This window comes from Berghia stephanieae, chromosome 12 (genome assembly GCF_034508935.2).
Source record: "Berghia stephanieae isolate SIO BIC M18660-M18661 chromosome 12, UCSD_Bste_1.3, whole genome shotgun sequence".
Lineage (NCBI taxonomy): Eukaryota > Metazoa > Mollusca > Gastropoda > Nudibranchia > Aeolidiidae > Berghia > Berghia stephanieae.
Window position 1 is genome coordinate 39,788,826 of NC_088371.1, and position 20,682 is coordinate 39,809,507.

At 37.5% G+C, this 20,682-nt stretch overlaps 1 protein-coding gene across 4 annotated transcripts; it reads right to left on the bottom strand.

Moving 5' to 3' along the window:
* Positions 1-6,621: 6,621 nt before the first annotated feature.
* Positions 6,622-13,771, bottom strand: LOC144957906 (uncharacterized). 4 transcript variants are annotated; one of them, XM_078889448.1, is made up of 2 exons: positions 13,619-13,771; positions 6,622-8,573 (listed from the first exon to the last, which is right to left on the bottom strand). In XM_078889448.1, the coding sequence occupies exon 2, from the start codon at positions 8,557-8,559 to the stop codon at positions 7,429-7,431; it is 1,131 nt and encodes a 376-aa protein (XP_078745574.1). In that variant the 5' UTR covers positions 8,560-8,573; positions 13,619-13,771; the 3' UTR covers positions 6,622-7,428. The 4 variants fall into 4 exon arrangements, with proteins under 4 accessions (XP_078745574.1, XP_078745576.1, XP_078745575.1 ...); XM_078889450.1 differs by lacking the exon at positions 13,619-13,771 and adding an exon at positions 13,232-13,527; XM_078889449.1 differs by lacking the exon at positions 13,619-13,771 and adding an exon at positions 10,731-10,747.
* Positions 13,772-20,682: the final 6,911 nt, after the last annotated feature.

Below are 20,682 nucleotides of genomic sequence, written 5' to 3' on the forward strand. Positions count from 1 at the left end.
AGTAGTCCGCGTTAGTCTAGGGTAGTTTGGGGTAGTCCGGGGTAGTCTGGGGTAGTTTGGGGTAGTCCGGGGTAGTCCGGGGTAGTGCGAGTAGTCCGGGGTAGTCCGGGGTAGTCTTGGGTAGTCCGGGGGGCAGTCAGGGGTAGTCCGGGGTAGTCCGGGAAGGCCCGCGGGCAGTCAGGGGTATTCCAGGGTAGTCTGGGGTAGTCCGGGGTAGTCCAGAGTAGTCCGGGGTAGTCCGGGGTAGTCCAGGGTAGTCCGGGGTAGTCTGGAGTAGTCCGGGGCAGTCCGAGGTAGTCCGGGAAGGCCCGGGGGGCAGTCCGAGGTAATCAAACGGTAGTCCCGGGGCAGTCAGGGGTAGTCCGGGGGTAGTCAGGGGTAGTTCCGGGTAGTCCAGGGTAGTCCGGGGTAGTCTGGGGTAGTCCAGGGTAGTCTGTTGTAGTCCGGGGTAGTCTGGTGTAGTCAGGTAATCTGTGGTTGTTTGGGAAGTCAGTGTAGTCCAGGGTAGTCCGGGGTAGTCCGTTGTTTGTCCAGGTTAGTCTGGGGTAGTCTGGGGTAGTCTAGGGTAGTCTTTGGTAGTCCGGATTAATCTGTGGTAGTCTGGGAAGTCAGGGTAGTCTAGGGTAGTCCGGTTAGTCTGGGGTAGTCCAGGGTAGTCCGGGGTAATTCAGGGTAGTCCAGGGCAGTCCAGTTAGATATTGCTGTTGGCGAAGGACCCTGTTATACCACTTTGAGCATTTTTAGTGGATATTACACCATCTAAATGCTCATGCATATCTTTAGAATTTAAGACAATCTTCATTATATCACAATTCTCTTTTAACCCTCTCCTTACCAACTACAGGTAAAAAGTTACATTTGTTACGAAACTATGAACATGTTTATTAATCAGAATTGTTTTGTACATTACAACATTTTATGAAAAATCTTTGTTTCATAATTATAAAGCTTGTTATGCTGGAAAAAAAGAAATATGCATATCTAGTATGTACGTATTTCTCATGAATTTGAGTGTAAAAAGTCAAGTTCTGTGTTTGGTAGGTACATTTCTGTAAAAATCATGAACATGGTTGGTAAGGAGAGAGATAAACCAAATGCATCTTTGCATACAATCAATTTTATGAAATTCAAGTCCATTTACACCTGGAGACCATGGTTTCAGGGCGTCCAGCTAGTTGTAAAGTCGTAAAAAAAGCCGTAAATTTGACCTCTTGGCTGTAATGGTCGTCAATCTCCATTCATGGGTTTAAAAAGTTGATTGAAGAATTAATTCTGGCAGCAAAAAATTACGAATGCAAAAAATGACGAGACTTTATCTAGGGGCCGCCATTTTGAAAATCCTAGGCACCACTCTGAAACTTGAAATGTCCCTTGGTGGTCATTCTGCTCCCCAACTGATGTTGGAAGACTCCTCTGATCAAGTCTCAGTGGTGATCTGACCCCATGTAAACTCACAACAAGATTATACCATTGCTAACATCATTATGGATACCCCCCGACACGCAGACAATACCCCCCCCCCAAACCTCTCCCCTTTATTAGCATCTGCTGCGCCTTATCTCTGGCGATGTCAATTCCACTACTACAACTACTACTACTACTACTACTACTACTACTACTACTACTACTACTACTACTACTACTACTACTACTACTACTACTACTACTACTACTACTACTACTACTACTACTACTACTACTACTACTACTATTAGTACTACGACTAATACCACTGGCGATGTCAATTCCACTACTACTACTACTACTACTACTACTACTACTACTACTACTACTACTACTACTACTACTACTACTACTACTACTACTACTACTACTACTATTAGTACTACGACTAATACCACTGCTGCTACTACAAAAACAACAACAACAACAACTACTACTACTACTACTACTACTACTACTACTACTACTACTACTACTACTACTACTACTACTACTACTACTACTACTACTACTACTACTACTACTACTACTACTACTACTACTACTACTGCTACTATTCAGGAAATATGACTTTCTAGTATTTTTCTCTTTGCAAGTCAGGGGGGGGGGGGCCAATTGGATCCCAAATCAGGAAATATGACTTTCTATTTTAGTATGGGAATAGAGTTAAGCAATATTAAGGTTTAACATTTTTGGGCGTTGGTTGTTTTGATTTATCTGTATTTGAACTGAACAAAACAAATAGCGTGTTTTTTCCGCAATGTACAGCAGGCACGCTCAAGTATCATCATATTATGTAAACAATTTTATCAGCCTACAGTTTAATACTTCCAAATGTGTCTTGAGCAAGATTAAGGTGTTAAAATGTTTGGGCGTTGGTTGTTTTGATTTATCTGTATTTGAATTCAGCAAAAAAAAATGTGTTTTTTTCTAGTCTACGCCAGGCACATTCACGTTTCACAGTATTATGTAAACAATTTTATCGACCCAGCCCACTATTCAATAAATCCAAAATTTCACAATAACATGTATACAACTTTATCGGCCCAGCCCGCCGTTTCAGATGATGATGATGAAGATGTGATGATGATGATTGTTGTGTTGTTGTTGGTGGTAGTGGAGATAATGTTAAATGTGGCATCCGTTGTGTTGGAGGTGATGGTGACAGCTAAATTTGGTGGAATAAGTTTTTTTTTGTTTTGTTTTTGTTTTTTTTTGGGGGGGGGTGGTTTCTGAATAGATTAAGTGTGATACTGACGAATGATCCGTCTAGTGTGTACATTTGTAAAAAATCAATTACACACTAAATATTCGACACAAAGTTGTAATACAAATTGTATCAAGGACTTACAATCGGTGATCACTGAATTCGTTATGATTTCTGATTGAACAGTGGGCTGGGTCGATAAAGTTGTTTACATAATATTGTGAAACTTGCGCGCGTACGTCGGATTATTTTGCCCTGTTCAAATACAGAAAAATCAAAATAACCAACGCCCAAACATTTTAAAACCATAATCTTGGTTAAGAGATTTTTGGACGGTATTGGCTTTTATTTCCATTTAACAATACAATGGATTCCTGATATTGGAGTTGACTTTTAGAGTGTTGATTCCTGATATTGGAGTTGACTTTTAGAGTGTTGACTGAATAGGGATTCCACTGCATCTTGTACTTTTAAAAATTTCTGGTCAAAATGAAAATAATCTGTTTTGCCAGTGTACTACACCTATGATATTTACCAACAGTGCTGATGAAATAAAACTGTATCCTCCATTCTCCATCAAGACGGACTACAAGCCATCCGATACTTTATCAAAAAACACCCATTACCCGAATTTAACGCCGATGCTATCATTCGACATACAGAGTTAGTCTTGACTCTCAACTCTTTTGAATTCAACGGCCAATTTTTCCATCAGATCTCGGGAGTGGCCATGGGCACCAAAATGGGACGATCGTACGCCAATTTATTCATGGGCCACCTCGAGTTTAAAATTATCTCCCAATACGACGGCCACCAACCAGTTTTTTTATAAAAGATATATCGACGATTGCATCGGCGTTACCAACATGACTAAAATGCAACTCAACAAATTCATCACTGCTCTCAACAACTTCCATCCAGCAATAAAATACACTCATCAGATATCCACCATTCACATAGCCTTCCTGGACTTCGCAGTTTCCCTCACCCAAAGTGGACTCAAGACGTCTATCCAAGGAAACCGACAGTCACAGCTAACTTCTCTACCCGGCCTCACATCCCACCAAATGCAAGGATTCAATTCCATATTCACAGCTACTAAGACTAACACGTATCTGCCAGGATGATGGGGACTTCATGGTAGAAAACGATAACATGCTTGACTTTTCCGCAACCGCCATTATCCTGAATCCATATTTAAAAAAGCGGTTGACAAAATCCAAAACATCTCTAGGGAAGCTGCCATGATACCAGTTGACAACAGTGACAGCAAAACAGACAGACCCATCCTAGTCATCACCAATCATCCACACAACAAGGAAGTCATCAAAATCTTAAAAACCAACTACCGTCAGATTCTTCAGGAACATGTAGAAACGAGGGATATATTCAACAAACCGCCGCTAATCGCCTACAGACGGACCGTAATTTGAGGGACATACTAGTTAGGAGCCGCTTGACGATGGATGTGGCCGGTAATCAACGTAAGACAGAGCCTTGTGGACGTTGCAGATGCAGGACATGCCCACACTTATTCGTGGAAAATTCCATCAAATTCTCGGATAAAGTGTGGTACATCCGACACTCATTCACCTGCACTGATCGTAACCTAATTTACGCTATAATCTGCAAACGTTGCCACAAGACATACGTGGGAGAAACTGGCAAGAGACTAAGCGACAGGTTTGGACAACATCTATTTTAATTCGTGCTTCCTTACAAAGGAGCATAATATTCCCTGCCAACCAATGATTTGCTTATTCATCTTATCTACGCCACTACCACATGATCATATTCATCTGTGCTGTTTCAATCATCCTGTTTTGTTGATAAAGGGGAAACCCGAAACGTTCATTTGATCTGTTTTTGTAATTAAATTGAAGCTTACATTCAACTTCACGTTATTATTTATTTCTTCGAGCTTCGAGCAGCAACATTTACACTGACGTTATCTAGACAAACAAGGCAAGTGGTGTACTTGTATAAACAGCTGTTGGGTAGGGATTGGAAAATAAAAATTAGAAAATCAATACATAAATATCTCTCTCTCTCTCTCTCTCTTTCTCTTTCTCTTTCTCTCTCTCTCTCTCTCTCTCTCTCTCTCTCTCTCTCTCTCTCTCTCTCTCTCTCTCTCTCTCTCTCACTCTCTCTCTCTTTCTCTCTCTCACTTTCTCTCTCTTTCTCTCTCTCTCATTCTCTCTCTCTCATCCTCTCTCTCTCTATCTCTCTCTCTATCTCACACACACACACACACACACACACACTCTCTCTCTCTCTCTGTATTATCGCTTAACAGACGTAATGTCCCGTCCTACATGTTTAGTGTTGCTGTTGGCCAGGGACCCCTTGTAAAGCACTTTGAGCCACGTTTAGTGGATATTGCGCAATATAAAACTCAATTAAAGCTCAATCTATTTTTGACAAAATCATATTTGAACCAGTCAAATGTCTTATTTTGTATTAGGCATTACAAGCGCTGATCCTGGGTGGGGTTTAATGATCTTCTGTGGTTGGCAGAGAGGCTTCTACTGTGTCTTCTATCCTCCTATATCTGATTTACAACATGCTTTATGTCTTTGTCTTGGAATGAGATTACTTGGTTTTGTCCTGGCCTTGGCCGGACACCCTGTCTGAGACGTCAAACATAGGGAATGAGATTAGCGGAAGAGTAGCGTCCCTTGATTGGACGTCACACATAGTCTGTGACGTCACCGCTGAAAAGTTATTAGAAAGAGAACGTCATGTTGGTTATGCGCATGCGTCTCTCGTCCTCGCGGAGAGAGAGAGAGAGAGAGAGAGAGAGAGAGAGAGAGAGAGAGAGAGAGAGCGTAATGAGAATTCATTGTTGTCTGTATGTTTGTTTTGAGTTCAAAATCAAAATGACCCTGCTTATTGCTATTCTGGTAGGCTTTCCCTGTTTGTTTCTTGTTGTACATCAGTCTATATAAAATACTATAATAAACAACATTCAAAACTTTCATTTTGTCGTCTGGGTAATCCTAACCTAAAATCTAGATTGAATTTGTGAGTCACAGATTATCAAAAAATGATTTATATTGATGCTATTCGTTTAGATAAAATGCTCACAACATCACTAACCGGAACTAATGATAACACCCAAAACTATGTGTGACCTCGGTCGTTTGTAGTAGTCTGATTGATTTAGTGTGGAATTTTCATTAAAATGACTCCATAAGAAATTACAAAGTGCCGAAAGACTTCAATTTTGTTGTTTCTATAAATGGAACGAATTTGGCGTCATTCAGCACTTAGTTGTTGTTTTTAGACACCCATTGGTGATTACTTCTCACTAAATTATATCAATCGGATTATAAACGTTCAAGGTTACACACAGTTTTGTGTGTTGGTACGCTGTATTCTACTGGCGGATGTTATGACTAGTTAAGCTAAATGCATAGCATCACTTGATAATCCGTGACCCAGCGTCCCAAAATGGTATTATATCGAGGTGGTTTAGATGTTAAGTACTGAATTCATTGTCAAAATCATGAAAATTGGATTAACTTTGGATTTTTATTTGAATGCACAATGGCTATCGTTTCTTCAAATCGTGTTAAAACATTACGTTTCTGTTCATTTTCACTTTTACGCACTCAGATAAAATACTCATAACATCCACCAGCCGGACATAACGCACCAACACACAAAAGTCTGTGAAACCTTGTGCGTGTATAGTCTGACATTTCTTAAAATTGCTCTCTTTGACCATTAACAAAGGGGAGAAGGACATTACTTCCGAAAATATCGTCTGCCAGTACAGGAAAGTACAGAGAGCGCAGTCATCGGGGAGATTGTCGCCCAATGAGTAAACAATTAATAATCACTTGACACGAAAGTGTGAACTAAATGCCTTTAGATCCGATGCGCGCGTGTTTTGGTCCTGAAGGCAAAATATGTAACAAAGAACTCACAAACAGAATATTCAATTCTGCTTAAGTTCTTTCTTTTTTCGTTGGATTTATAAGATTCTAGCCAATATTATTATTAAATGAAAATGTATAATTGATTTGCCTAATTAGTAGGTAGCCGTTTCTTCCAACAATAAAAAAAATATTAAAATTAAAAGTACTAATTTATGTGAAAAAATATAATCTAAATTTTGGTTAATTAACCCTGGTGCCCAACTTGTGGAGCCTCACATTGATGGCATCCCTCAGTAAATGAGCGAGTGGTTTGGAAAATCAAAGAGTTTAACATTCAAACGGAAATGCCATCTACTATTGACTGAGAACAGATTGTCTCTCTAAACTAATTGACTAGGGCCAAGGTCTTGACATCTTACCTTACGTGAGTTCTATCTCCCTAAGGTCTAGTGTCAGGCTATAAGTTAACGATGGCTACGGCCCGACAGTAGAAACGACTAGGACTTATAGTATGACGTCATTTTTTTAAGCTTTGTGAATCTCCAAGTGTGTTGTCGTTAGTAGACGTTAAGGAAACAAGTGATCCCATAGGTTGAACTATTGAATACAACTAATGATTTGTTTTCTTTTGTGGCCAAAGTGTCAGACTATAAGTTAACGATGAGTACGGTGAGAGAATGTGAGCAAAGAGCCTTTTTCAGTGACCCAATTAAGAACACTTGGAGTGGAACTCAAACCAAGGACGTTCCGATTCAAAAGGCGAGTGTCATATTATATATCACAAGACCCAATAGTCCCACAAACTTGATGCAATAATATATTAGCTATTTCATTTTTTTTATAATTCAAAACAACCCTTTTGTTTTTATCACTTTACTCTGAATTCCTGAAATCAAAACAAAACAATTTCTTGAATTCTTCCTTGTACCGAGAACTTAATTTATAATAAATGAAGATGTTTACACTTGAGTTGGCTGTCTCTAAGAGAAGGGTACAGTAATAGGCAAACCATGACGTGTAAAAATATTCCCATAACAAATCTTTGAGTACATAATTGATGATGATCGCGTAGGGAACAGTCAAGATGTAACAAAATGTGAAAAGCATTGAGACAACAACAACCATGCGGAGCAGTGTCATCTCTTTCGTCATTTTTGGAACATTCCGTGTTGCAACTGCCACTCCCGAGTTCACATTGTCACGTGTTTCATAAACTTGTTTGTTTCCCTTTGTTTTGGGAGAAACAGAATCAGTTTCAGACGCTGATGATGATAACGCGGAACCAGTCGATTGTCTGAACTTTTTTGATAAATTGACTTTCCAAAAAATGATAATGTTGCAAAATATGACGATGGATATTGACAGAAATCGGAACACAGCGTAGAAAAACTCTGCCACATTCTCGTAGTTATCTGAGACAATGTTACTTTTGTGTACTCCGAGATAAGACTTGTTTGTTTTTGGGTTTACCTCCCTTGACAAATAGTAATGTGTTATATCGCCAAATTCTATAGTAAATGTTAAAGCATGGACAGCCAGGATAACAACCAATGATCGAGTTGGAGTGAAAGTTCTTTTAGACATGAAAGGGAAGCAAATACAGATTACTCTTCCAACAGTCATATACACTGTAAGCCATACAGTCACATTAGTAAAATAGTCAATTTGCCAAAGTAATATGGTTGCTATGCTATAAGCTGTAGAGGGTTCGCCTTCCGAGAATTTCACGAAATACTTGAATACCATACACCAAAACACAAGGAAACAAGCACAAAAGTCAGATATGGCTATTCCTGCAAAAATGACATTAGGGCTGCTGGATAAAAGGCCTTGACGATAAAAGATGATAAAGTTGATGGTGTTGGCAACCACACCGAATGCAGCAAAGAAGCCCGTTAGCATATAATGGACACAGAATTCCAAGATTTCAAATGTCTCTTCACCAAAAGGATCCAACGATCCTTTCGTGGCATCACTGTACTCCTTTGAAGCGTTCGCTTGCATTTTTATCTTTCAATCTGGAAAATTAAACAGACACCAAAATATGAACAATAAATGAACTTGGAGAAATTTGAATCCATCTATATGAATCTTGACTTATAAAATTAGTACCCATCGCTAAGAACTCCGCCGTCCGTCTTAGAAGCTTTGGTTACTTTAATTCTGCGATGATAACAGTGACGTTTAAATAGTTTCTCATCATATCATATCATATCATATCATATCATATCATATCATATCATATCATATCATATCATATCATATCATATCATATCATATCATATCATATCATATTATCATATCATATCGTATCGTATTGTATCGTATCATATCATATCATATCATATCATATCATATCATATCATATCATATCATATCATATCATATCATATCGTATCGTATCGTATCGTATCGTATCGTATCGTATCATATCATATATCGTATCGTATCGTATCGTATCGCATCGTATCATATCATATCATATCATATCATATCGTATCGTATCGTATCGTATCATATCATATCATATCATATCATATCATATCATATCATATCATATCATATCATATCATATCATATCATATCATATCATATCATATCGTATCGTATCGTATCGTATCATATCATATCATATCATATCGTATCGTATCGTATCGTATCATATCATATCATATCATATCGTATCATATCATATCATATCATATCATATCATATCATATCATATCATATCATATCATATCATATCATATCATATCATATCATATCATATCATATCATATCGTATCGTATCATATCATATCATATCATATCATATCATATCATATCATATCATATCATATCATATCATATCATATCATATCACATCATATCATATCATATCATATCACATCATATCATATCATATCATATCATATCACATCATATCATATCACATCATATCACATCATATCGCATCATATCATATCATATCATATCATATCATATCATATCATATCATATCACATCATATCATATCATATCATATCATATCATATCATATCATATCATATCATATCATATCATATCATATCATATCATATCATATCATATCATATCATATCACATCATATCATATCATATCACATCATATCATATCATATCATATCATATCATATCATATCATATCATATCATATCATATCATATCATATCATATCATATCATATCATATCATATCATATCATATCATATCATATCATATCATATCATATCATATCATATCATATCACATCATATCATATCATATCATATCATATCATTCATATCATATCATATCATATCATATCATATCATCATATCATATCATATCATATCACATCATATCACATCATATCATATCAATCATATCATCATATCATATCATATCACATCATATCAATCATATCATATCATATCATACATATATCATATCATATCAATTATCATATCATATCATATCATATCATATCACATCATATCATATCATATCATATCATATCATATCATCATCATCATCATATCATCATATCAATCATATACATATATCATATCACATCATATCATATCATATCATATCATATCATACCATATCACATTGTATCATATCATATCATATCATATCATATCATATACTTTCATACTTTTTATCCGTCATGCTGGCTAGCACGTTTCATTTGTCATGTGATCAGAATGTATAAAAGTCAAAACAAGATCATATTTATAATGTTTTTGTCCTCTGAATACACTTTTATGGTCGTCGGAGAAATATTTCATAAGGACGTCCGCCATTGTTCCGATAGTTTAGAGCCAGTTACTAAGTTACCATGCGTCATTACGAGGGTGGTGACGTCACGACTGTTGAAGGCTACTGTAAACCCCTCGGTCACCTCTATATGATACCGCTTAGGCTGTCAACTGAGTGCATTCATTTTCGTCTGCCTGTTCGTGAATAACCACTGTGTCATACATTTCGGTAAATTACTCACAACACACACATGAAAGATGAGACATTTTGCAAAATTTACTTAGTTTCTTCTGCAAAATTCCTCATTTTCTTTGCAAAATTTTGAAATATTTTTTTTTAAAGCTGCGGGATCAGAATAACAAAGACCTGAGTGACGTCATCTTTATTCTATCTATACAATCGGCTTCTTGTACCTTGTTCTGAGTTCATGAGAGTTATCAGAGCAGCTTTAGGGGGAAATTCGTTTATAAATATACTTTTACATTGGTGATGACGCCATGAAATCATATTTTCCCCAATTCACTTCAATTTTTACTTTGTATCAGAGCTGCCAACTTTAATTTTTTTTAATCGTCATTTCCAAGGGAAAAAAAAAAGAAAAAATCACTATAAATTGCTTTAGAAATACATAATTTGATCTCAGCATGGTCCAAAAATGCTCCAAAGACCTGAATATAGGTTCTTTGACGCTAGACGTTCCTTCTCAACAAGATTCATTGAGTCAAAGAGACATGTGCAACTCTGTAGCTGGAGCCAAATATTCGTATTTCTACGATTTTTTTCCTAGTACTTGGTAGGTCTGGTTTATATCCACCCCCTGGATTATCTTATTTAGACTCGTCAACTTAAAATTGTTTTTAATTCGTAGTTCTAGGAGATAAAAATATGTAGTCGCTAGGATAACTTTATAGATAGTATGCGCTTGGCTAAGAAGCTCATAACATTGCCATCCGGAAGTATAACGGACCAACACACAAAACTGTGTGTATCCATGAACGTTTATAGTCGGGTTAATAGAGTTCAGTGACCATTACTCATAAACGCGGATGGCAAAAAACAATAACAAAGACCTGAGTGACGTCATCTTCGAACTATCTATAGACAGAACAAGGTTGACGTCACTCAGATCTCTGTTATTATTTTGAGACAGACTGTTTGTGAGTAGTTTTCACAAAATTATTTCAATCAGACTATAATATAAACGTTAAAGGTGTAGTGTTTTGTGTGTTGGTATGTCTAATTTGAAGAACAACATATAGAAAGCCGATGGGTAGAATACATAGGCGAACTGTACAATGATCCAAATAGAAATGAACCACCACTGAAATTCAAAGAACCATTAAGCGGTCCAAACATCACCAAAAGTGAAATTGAACATGCCATGGAACGAATGAGGGATGGTAAAGCAACAGGCCCTGATGAAATATCTGTAGAGGTATTAAAAAGCCTAGGAGATCTAGCAATTGATGAACTTCACATATTATTCAACAATATATACAATACTGGGAAAATTCCAGAAGATCTCTGTAACTCTATTTTCATAGCAATACCAAAGAAAGCAGGTGCAGTCAGATGCGAAAATTTTAGAACTATAAGTTTAATAAGCCACATCAACAAAATACTGTTGCGTATAATTATCAACAGGCTAAGGAATAAGATTAACCCCGAAATCGCAGAAGAACAATATGGATTCCAACCTGACAGAGGGACAAGGAACGCAATATACCTCCTCCGTGTTTTAAGTGAAAGAGCTATACAGGTTCAGACCCCACTATACCTCTGTTTTGTCGACTACAAAAAAGCTTTTGATAGAGTACGCCACGAAGAAATACTAAAACAACTGCACTCCATTGGCGCTGATGAGAAAGACCTCAGACTCATGCAAACATTATACTACACCCAGCAGACATCTATCAAAATCGGAAACTCTACAGGAAATTCCATTCCTATTAAGAAAGGAGTCCGTCAAGGGTGTGTTGCCTCACCAGATCTGTTTAATCTATACCAAGAAACAATCATGAGGGGCATAAATAATATGGAGGGAATAAAAGTGGGAGGTCACAACATAAATAATATAAGATACGCAGACGATACGGTACTCATTGCAACATCAGAAATCCAACTTCAAAAGATTGTTGACAAAGTGGTAGTAGATAGTGAAGCCAAGGGAATGGAAGTGAATATCACCAAAACGGAATGCATGGTAATACAGAAAAACCCCGAAAACAACAACACCTGCAATATAACGATTCACGGCGAGCAACTTACCAACGTAGAAAGTTTTAAGTACCTAGGTTCAATAGTGACAACAGATGGAAGATGTAACCGAGACATACGAGCAAGAATAACTCAAGCCAAACAGGCCTTCATGGACCTGGGAAACATTTTGAAAAACAAACAGATGTCGTTCGGGATTAGATTCCGAGTCTTGAAGTGCTACGTGTGGCCAATCTTGTTATACGAATGCGAAAGCTGGACTACAAATGCAGAAACACAAAAGAACATTGAAGCTTTTGAAATGTGGTGCTTGAGAAGGATGCAGAGAATATCGTATACTGCACACAAAACGAACGAAGAAGTGCTAAAACAAACATACCAACAAAGGAAACTAATGCCCTTAATAGTGGATCGACAACTATCCTTTTTCGGACACATAGTAAGGAAAGATAAGAAGGAATACCTGGCAAGTTGTGGAAAAATACCTGGTAAACGCGCCCGGGGGAGACAAAGAAAAACACTCATAGACCAACTGAAGGGCTTCACCAACCTAACAATCCAAGAGCTGTTTGAAAAAGCAAGAGACAGGGAGGAATGGAGAGAGATAATTCATGCAGTATCCGAAGCCTGGACCAGGCATGGAACCTAGAAGAAGAAGAATGTCTAATTTGGCTGGCGGATTTTGTGAGTATTTTACCTCAACTCATAAAATCCCTAGATTTACGATTTACGCTCTCGACGGTTAAATATCACTTCAAAATCCTTAGAATTATGTACTAGTCTGGCATCAACTCTCAGTTTCAATAAGAATAAGTTTTGATGACTGAGAGACGCTCATAAAGTTCGGAAATTTTTTGGACAAAATGTCGTAATTCTACGAATTTTTTGTAACAGTCTGCAGGTCTGTCGCATCAAATTACATCTTTTTTTTTTTTAACCTCAGGAATGAGAGACACCCAATGTTTGCCGTCACTAATTTGCCAGTTTAGTTTTATCTTCATCTTATACATACAACTATAAAATAGGCATAGGGATATTGACTTTAAAGAAAGAAAAAATCTTACATCTTATATCAAGAGATTACCTCAAATTACCTTCGTCATTTTATCGACGTTATGGACAAATCGAGTCTCTGACTTTTTATCTTTAGTAGAGATTGGTCGTAATCGTGTCGAGATAGGTCTACCGATAACTGAATTGGTAGTACACACGCTTCGCAGACAAAAGGATTGGGATCATGGCGTACTAAGAGAGTCATTCTAGTAGGGCTATGATTGGGATCGAACCAAGATGGAGTAGGAGGATTAGGAGGGGGGAGGAGGAGGAGGAGGAGGAGGAGGAGGAGGAGGAGGAGGAGGAGGAGGAGGAGGAGAAGCCAAGGCATCAAAGCAGATTGCACTGTAATTTAATGATACTTTTAGTTAAAATTGCAACTTGATATATCAAAATTACTTGGCAATGATTTCACAGGGCAAGGGAAATGAGAATAATTGCATTTTGATTTTGCACAGACCAATTACTGTGTTCAATTTAACTACTTGTAGGCTTTTTAAAGTCATTTGTCTCCAGTAAAATGGGTGTTAAATGATAATGATAGTTATATAGTTCGATTTTCTTTGTGATTTCTATTGAGGTATTCTCTTTATCTTGACAAGATGAAAGCGCTTGATAGTTACCATATAATCAATCTGTCAAACGTACATCATAAAACTAAGCAATGTAATTCTACTAATTCTAATTTTACACATTTTGCTTTTTTTTTTTGGTTTAAAGATAATTGAATAATAATTCTGCAATACCAGTGCCATTGATATGTCTGGGAAGAGAGCTCCAGAAATAGGACGCAATAGGCATCAATAGTCGTGACGTCTCTTCCCTCGTAATGACGCATTGTAACTAAGTAAATGACTCTAATCTATCGGAACAATAGCGGACGCCCTTATGAAAAACTTCTCCGACGAGTATTAAAGTGTATATAGAGGAGAAAAACATTATAAATCTGATCATGTTTTGACTTTTATACATTCTGATCACCTGACATGGGAAAAAGTTCTAGCGAGCATGTAGAATAAAAACTACCGATTTTCTTTGTTAAGAACCAAGCTGCTCTTGCTCGGCGGACGTGACATCAGACTATTGAATCCTATTGCTCGCTGACATTGCGAGCCATGAAGTCATCCATTTACTATGGTCGCGAGAGAACGTAGGAACGGTGTTTATGTTCGCTAGAGCGTTATGATCCGCCATTTTACGTTGGGAATCGCCTTCTGGCTACTCTCGTGCCAGATTCATTTGCGCGCATCTACAGACTTTATTGTTGGACCTATTTTTATCTTTTATGGTTAAAATATTCGTCTCGATCTATGTTAATTTCCACATTGCAGTAGTATACTAATTAAAGTAGATGAGTAGCTGTTCGTAATAGCCTGTATTTCCCGGCAAATTTTGCGGGTTTTCGGCTGGTTTGATGAAAATAATTGTATGGAATGTGAGTTTCATTTTGATTGATAAAGGCAAATGAGGTAGACTTTTCGAGTTTCCAGTTTGTCAACAAAACAGGACGAAAGACAGATGAAAGTGTGATATTGTTAAAGCGAATCTTGAGGAAACAACAAAATGAAATTGTATTTATTGTTTCGTTTTGTTTTGTAACCAAATTGATGGTTCCTCCGTAACCACTTTGTTACTATGCGTGGTAAACTTAAATTTCAACTTGAGCTTTTATATAGCGCAATATCTTCTCGACTGGGAATCGAACCTCAGACATGCTGATTACCGTAAAACGCGAACTCTTGTGAAGAACAAGGGTATTAAAATTGTCCCAACTATCGGTAGCCTCTGTGGTAGCTCGTCGGACGGGTAATCAGAAGGTCTGAGGTTTGATCCCCAGTCGAGGTCAACTGGTTTTTTGGGGGATGTTTTTTTTTTTCTTGTGCGTTTCTTTCTTGCTTTGTCTGGCACCTTTCATACACACTTATTCAGATCTTTATCTTACACCGGTGCCTAATCCTTGATTTATTACTTTGATGTGTTGTTGTACTGGAGTGGCAGATGGCTTCGACAGTAGAGATACCCTTTCTCGGCCAGGCGGAGTTGTCGTACAAGTAATGTCGTGGGTTGGAGTCCGCATCGCCACAGTGTTTTATTCTCTGTTGTCTTCTGGCACTTTTCTACTTTTCTTGATGTCGTCCATCTAGTCATGACCTTAGTGAACTTCGACGCCTTGGGATATTTGCAATCCACGGCCTTGACCTTCGACGATGGCTTACAGTTGCTATTATACAGATTTCCACATGGAGGGAGTGGGACATTCGTGTAAATAAAGCCGTTAAAGACCCGAGAGAAGAACTGCCCTACGGAACTGAGCTCCCCAGGAATGAATGGGTAACACTGAACAGAGCACGGGTAAAAATTGGGAGAACATCTGGAAGAATGAAAAAGTAGGGGCTTGCTGAGACTAGTTTGTGTACATGTGGATACCCAGAGCAGACGATAGAGCACATCCTTAGAGAATGCCAGAATGGGCCCAGCTGCACTGACCATGACCTAAGAGTCCGTCCCCAGGTGCTGTAGAGTGGGTTCGGTGTTGGAGCGATAAGCTATGATGAGTTGCTGTTGTGCCATTTTGTCTGGCCGAAGCATTTCGTCTTTCTTACCCCTATTTTCAATACAAATATATTAAATAGATTGAGATTTTATATAGCGCAATATCCACTTAAAATGCTCAAAGCGCTATACAAGGGGTCCTTAACCAACATTGAGCATGTAGGAAAATACCGACGCCTGTTGGGCTATGCTACATTTATTCATTTTAAGAGTATTAAAACAGATTTTGGTTTCCCCTGAATTATAAATACTTTGACTACTTTTATTTTTATTTCAAGACACAAACATAGGTGATCAAATTCAAATTGTTTAAACCCTCTCCTTAGCAACTATAGGAAAATCGTCACATTCGTGACGATACAACCAACATTTTTTAAATTCAAATTTCATAAAATGTAAAGAAGATGAACAGTGTGTTGTAGAGAATGTTTAGCTGAAGAAATAATGTATTGCAAGAACTTAATGCTACTGTGTTTGAGTGATAAAAAATATATTGTTGTATTAGTTGGGTGTGGAGTTTTGGGGAAAATCCTGAAAATGGCTGGTAATGAGAGAGTTAAAGAATACTTGATGGTGTGCTCTGTACCGGGACCTCTTTTTACTATAACATTGTCAGTTTAACTATTTTCGTTCGATGAAATACGAAAAGAAAGGTATAGATAGCTGGATTGATCGATCAATTGATAAATAAATCGATATTCTATCTATTTATCGATCAATATATCTATCTAAACGATATTTCCACCATATTCCACGGGAAATCACAGAGTTGTCAGAACGCCCATGTTTCGACGGTATCCCTGCAGAACGACGCTGGCTGGATGTATTTCAACCGTTAACTTTCCTTGATCACTTCTTTTTAGATTTCTTTTCTTTTCAGATTGTCCTGGGAGGTCATGGGTTCGAGCCTCGCTCGACGCATAGTTGAGTCCTTGGAAAAGGCTCTTCACTCACATTATCTCACAGTGCTCATGTGTAAAATGAGTACCTGGCCGTTAACGGCGTTGTCTCTATCGGAAAAAATTGCAATATCGCCTAGTATGCTTCATGTCTCGTACTATATGAAGACCACAGGGGGAAAACGATCAAAGTCACATTTTTCAGCTTTTGAGAAAATGAAAATTAAAGTTTGGAAACCCATTTGAAAACGCCACATGATAATATGAATTGAACTGAATGTGAATTACTAAACGTATATATTTTGACCACAAGTCAGATGCATATTATATAAAAAAACAAGCTATTGGTAGATTTTAATACCAAATTATTGTGACATTAGAACAGTAAGGGTCTTTCGGACTTTGATCGATTTTCCCCTGTGGCCTTCATATGTGAATAATAGCTGTTGGCTTGGGACCCCTTGCAAACCGATCTGAACACTTTTAGTGGATATTGCTCTATATCAACGTTCAAGCCCATCACAATGTCTTTAAACTTCAACTTAAAATAAATTAACAGCTTGTTCCGTAAGACGCCCTTTCTAAGACAACACCACGCTACAAAGGACATTTTTAAAAAACTCGAGCTTTTATATAGCGAAATATCCACTAAACGTGCTCAAAGCGCTTTAAAATATCGTCCTTGGTCTTTGATCAACAGCAATACGTAAAATCATTTAGAGCGAGACATGACGCCTGTAATGCGATATTACAATATTTTATGACAGAGACAACGCTGTTGTTAACGGCTAGTTACTCATTTTACACCTGAGTACGGTGAGAGAATGTGAGTAAAGGGCCTTTTCCGAGGACTCAACTATGCGCCGAGCGAGGCTCGAATCTAGGACCTTCGGATCCGAAAGCGGGTGTCATGCCACAAGGTGACATAGCCGCACCCTTTAACATGATATGATGGACAATATGAATAAGAGAACTGTTCATTTCGTCGTGATCATAGCAAACTAGAGACGTGCAGTTCAGGCGACCATGGCTGAAAAGATCTGGAAGGCCCATGGGTTTTTTTAGCTTGGGGAAGAGGCGACGTTGAGTTACCTCGGTTACGAGCCTGGTATGGCAGTAATAGGATTCAATAGTCTGATGTCACGTCCGACCAGCAACGAGCAGCTTGGTTCTCAGCAAAGAAAATCTGTACTTTAATTCTTCATGATGGCTAAAACTTTTCCACATGTCATGTGATCAGAATGTATAAAAGTCAAAACATGATCAGATTTATAATGTTTTTCTCCTCTGGATACACTGTTATGCTCGTCGGAGAAGTATTTCATATGGGCGTCCGCCATTGTTCCATAGTCTAGAACCAGGTACTAAGTTATAATGCGTCATTACGATAGAAGTGACGTCACGACGGTTGAAGCCTATTACGTGACTCAAACCGTAGCCATCGTTATGTTATAGCCTGATACTGAAATCCAAAAGGACTGGCAGTTTGACGTCATTATTTGGTTTTTGGACCGTCTAGTGAGTTGTCGTTAGTAGAGCTCATGGAAACAAGTCATTTCATTGGTTGAACTATTGAATACAACTCACGATTTGTCTTCTTTTTTTGGCAAAAGACTGGCATTTTGACGTCAGTTTTTGTTTAGTATCAGGCCATACCAAAGCAATCTAGAGTTTTGAGACTAAGACGCAGGCGTATTGCACACACATACATACACATACACACACGCACACACACACACACACACATACACACAATCACACACTTAGCATCATCATATACTAGAGTTGTGTAGTTCAGTATGTGTCACTTTTCAGAATTCAGTCTTGCTTGTATTAACCAGTTGTAATTCTGGCTCGCCGTTGTGATATTATTGTTCATTTTCTTGGGGTGACCATTAAGTTTTGTTGTTGTAGTTGTGGATCGCCGTTGTTTATTGCTCATTTTGCCATACAATGGATTCAATAATGCATTTTAAGCAAACAATTAACAATGTTATCATTTATTACCGAAAACGCCTCGAAAATGTTCCTGTTTTGATTGCACTTCAAATTATAGACATGGCGAAAAGACGACATTATATTGTGGTGGGTTATGGATAACACTAACCACCGAAATGGTGTGATTGAGACAGGGTAAAAACGGAAATTTTATACAATATGTGCATGAAAAAATATTGTAACCAAGAGGTGGAGGATTATAGGGAATGAGATTAGCGGAAGAGTAGCGTCCCTTGATTGGACGTCACCCATAGTCTGTGACGTCACCGGCGGAAAAGTTATTAGAGAGAGAACGTCATGTTGGTTGTGCACATGCGTCTCTCGTCCTCGCTTCCGGTGAAAGCGGCTTGAGATGCTTCAAAACCAAATTGACGTTCTCTCTGTAAGGTGACGTCTAATCAAGGGACGCTACTCTTCCGCTAATCTCATTCCCTATAGATCTGTCCACTGCTGGGTACTGTTAAGTAATATTTTAAAACTTTAAATCTATTATTTTGTGTGTATTTGCTTTGAAAGAAATTATGTTCACCATCTGCCGCATTATCAACTTTCTAAACTAATGATTGAAACAGCCGTTTTAAACCTTCACTCATCTTCATACAATTACTAAATGTATTACGCAACTCCAGTCGTATGCATGCTTAGTGAACATTGCGCTTTACAAAAGCTCAAGTTTTTGGGGATTTTATTTTTAAAGGCATATTGACTCTATTCCTCATCTCCTCCTTAACTCTCTCCTTACCATCCATTTTCAAGATTTTCCCCAAAACTTCACACCCAACGAACACAAAAATATAATTATTACCACTCTGACACAATAGCAGTAAGTTCTTGCGATACATATCTAATTTCTTTAGCAAGACATGCTCAACAACACACTGTTCATTTTCTGTAAATGTTATGATGTACGAAAGAAATTTGAATAAGAATAATGTTGGTTGTATCGTAACGAATGTAACGATTTTCCTGTAGTTGGTGAGGAGAGGGTTAAATATTGGTTGTATCGTAACGAATGTGACGATTTTCCTATAGTTGGTGAGGAGAGGGTTAAATATTGGTTGTATCGTAACGAATGTAACGATTTTCCTATAGTTGGTGAGGAGAGGGTTAAATGTCGGCTGTATCGTAACGAATGAGACGAATTTCCTATAGTTGGTGAGGAGAGGGTTAAATGTCGGCTGTATCGTAACGAATGAGACGAATTTCCTATAGTTGGTGAGGAGAGGGTTAAATGTCGGCTGTATCGTAACGAATGTAACGATTTTCCTGTAGTTGGTGAGGAGAGGGTTAACACTATCATTGGTAATCTCAATTTTAAAAGACGCTTCAAATACCTATGGAGAAATGCATCCAGGTTCCTCTCATCTACCTCTGTTATTTTCCATGTCCCGCCCCATATAGTAATACCAATAATAATAATAATAATAATAATAATAATAATAATAATAATAATAATAATAATAATAAAAAATAATAATAATAATAATAATAATAATAATAATAATAATAATAATAATAATAATAATAATAATAATAATAATAATAATAATAATAATAATAATAATAATAATAATAAATAATAATAATGATAATATTAATAATAATGATAATAATAATAATAATAATAATAATAATAATAATAATA

What these genes read in the sequence shown, in the direction of transcription:
- LOC144957906 (XM_078889448.1), bottom strand. Translation starts at nt 8,559, where the DNA reads ATGCAAGCGAACGCTTCAAAGGAGTACAGTGATGCCACGAAAGGATCG.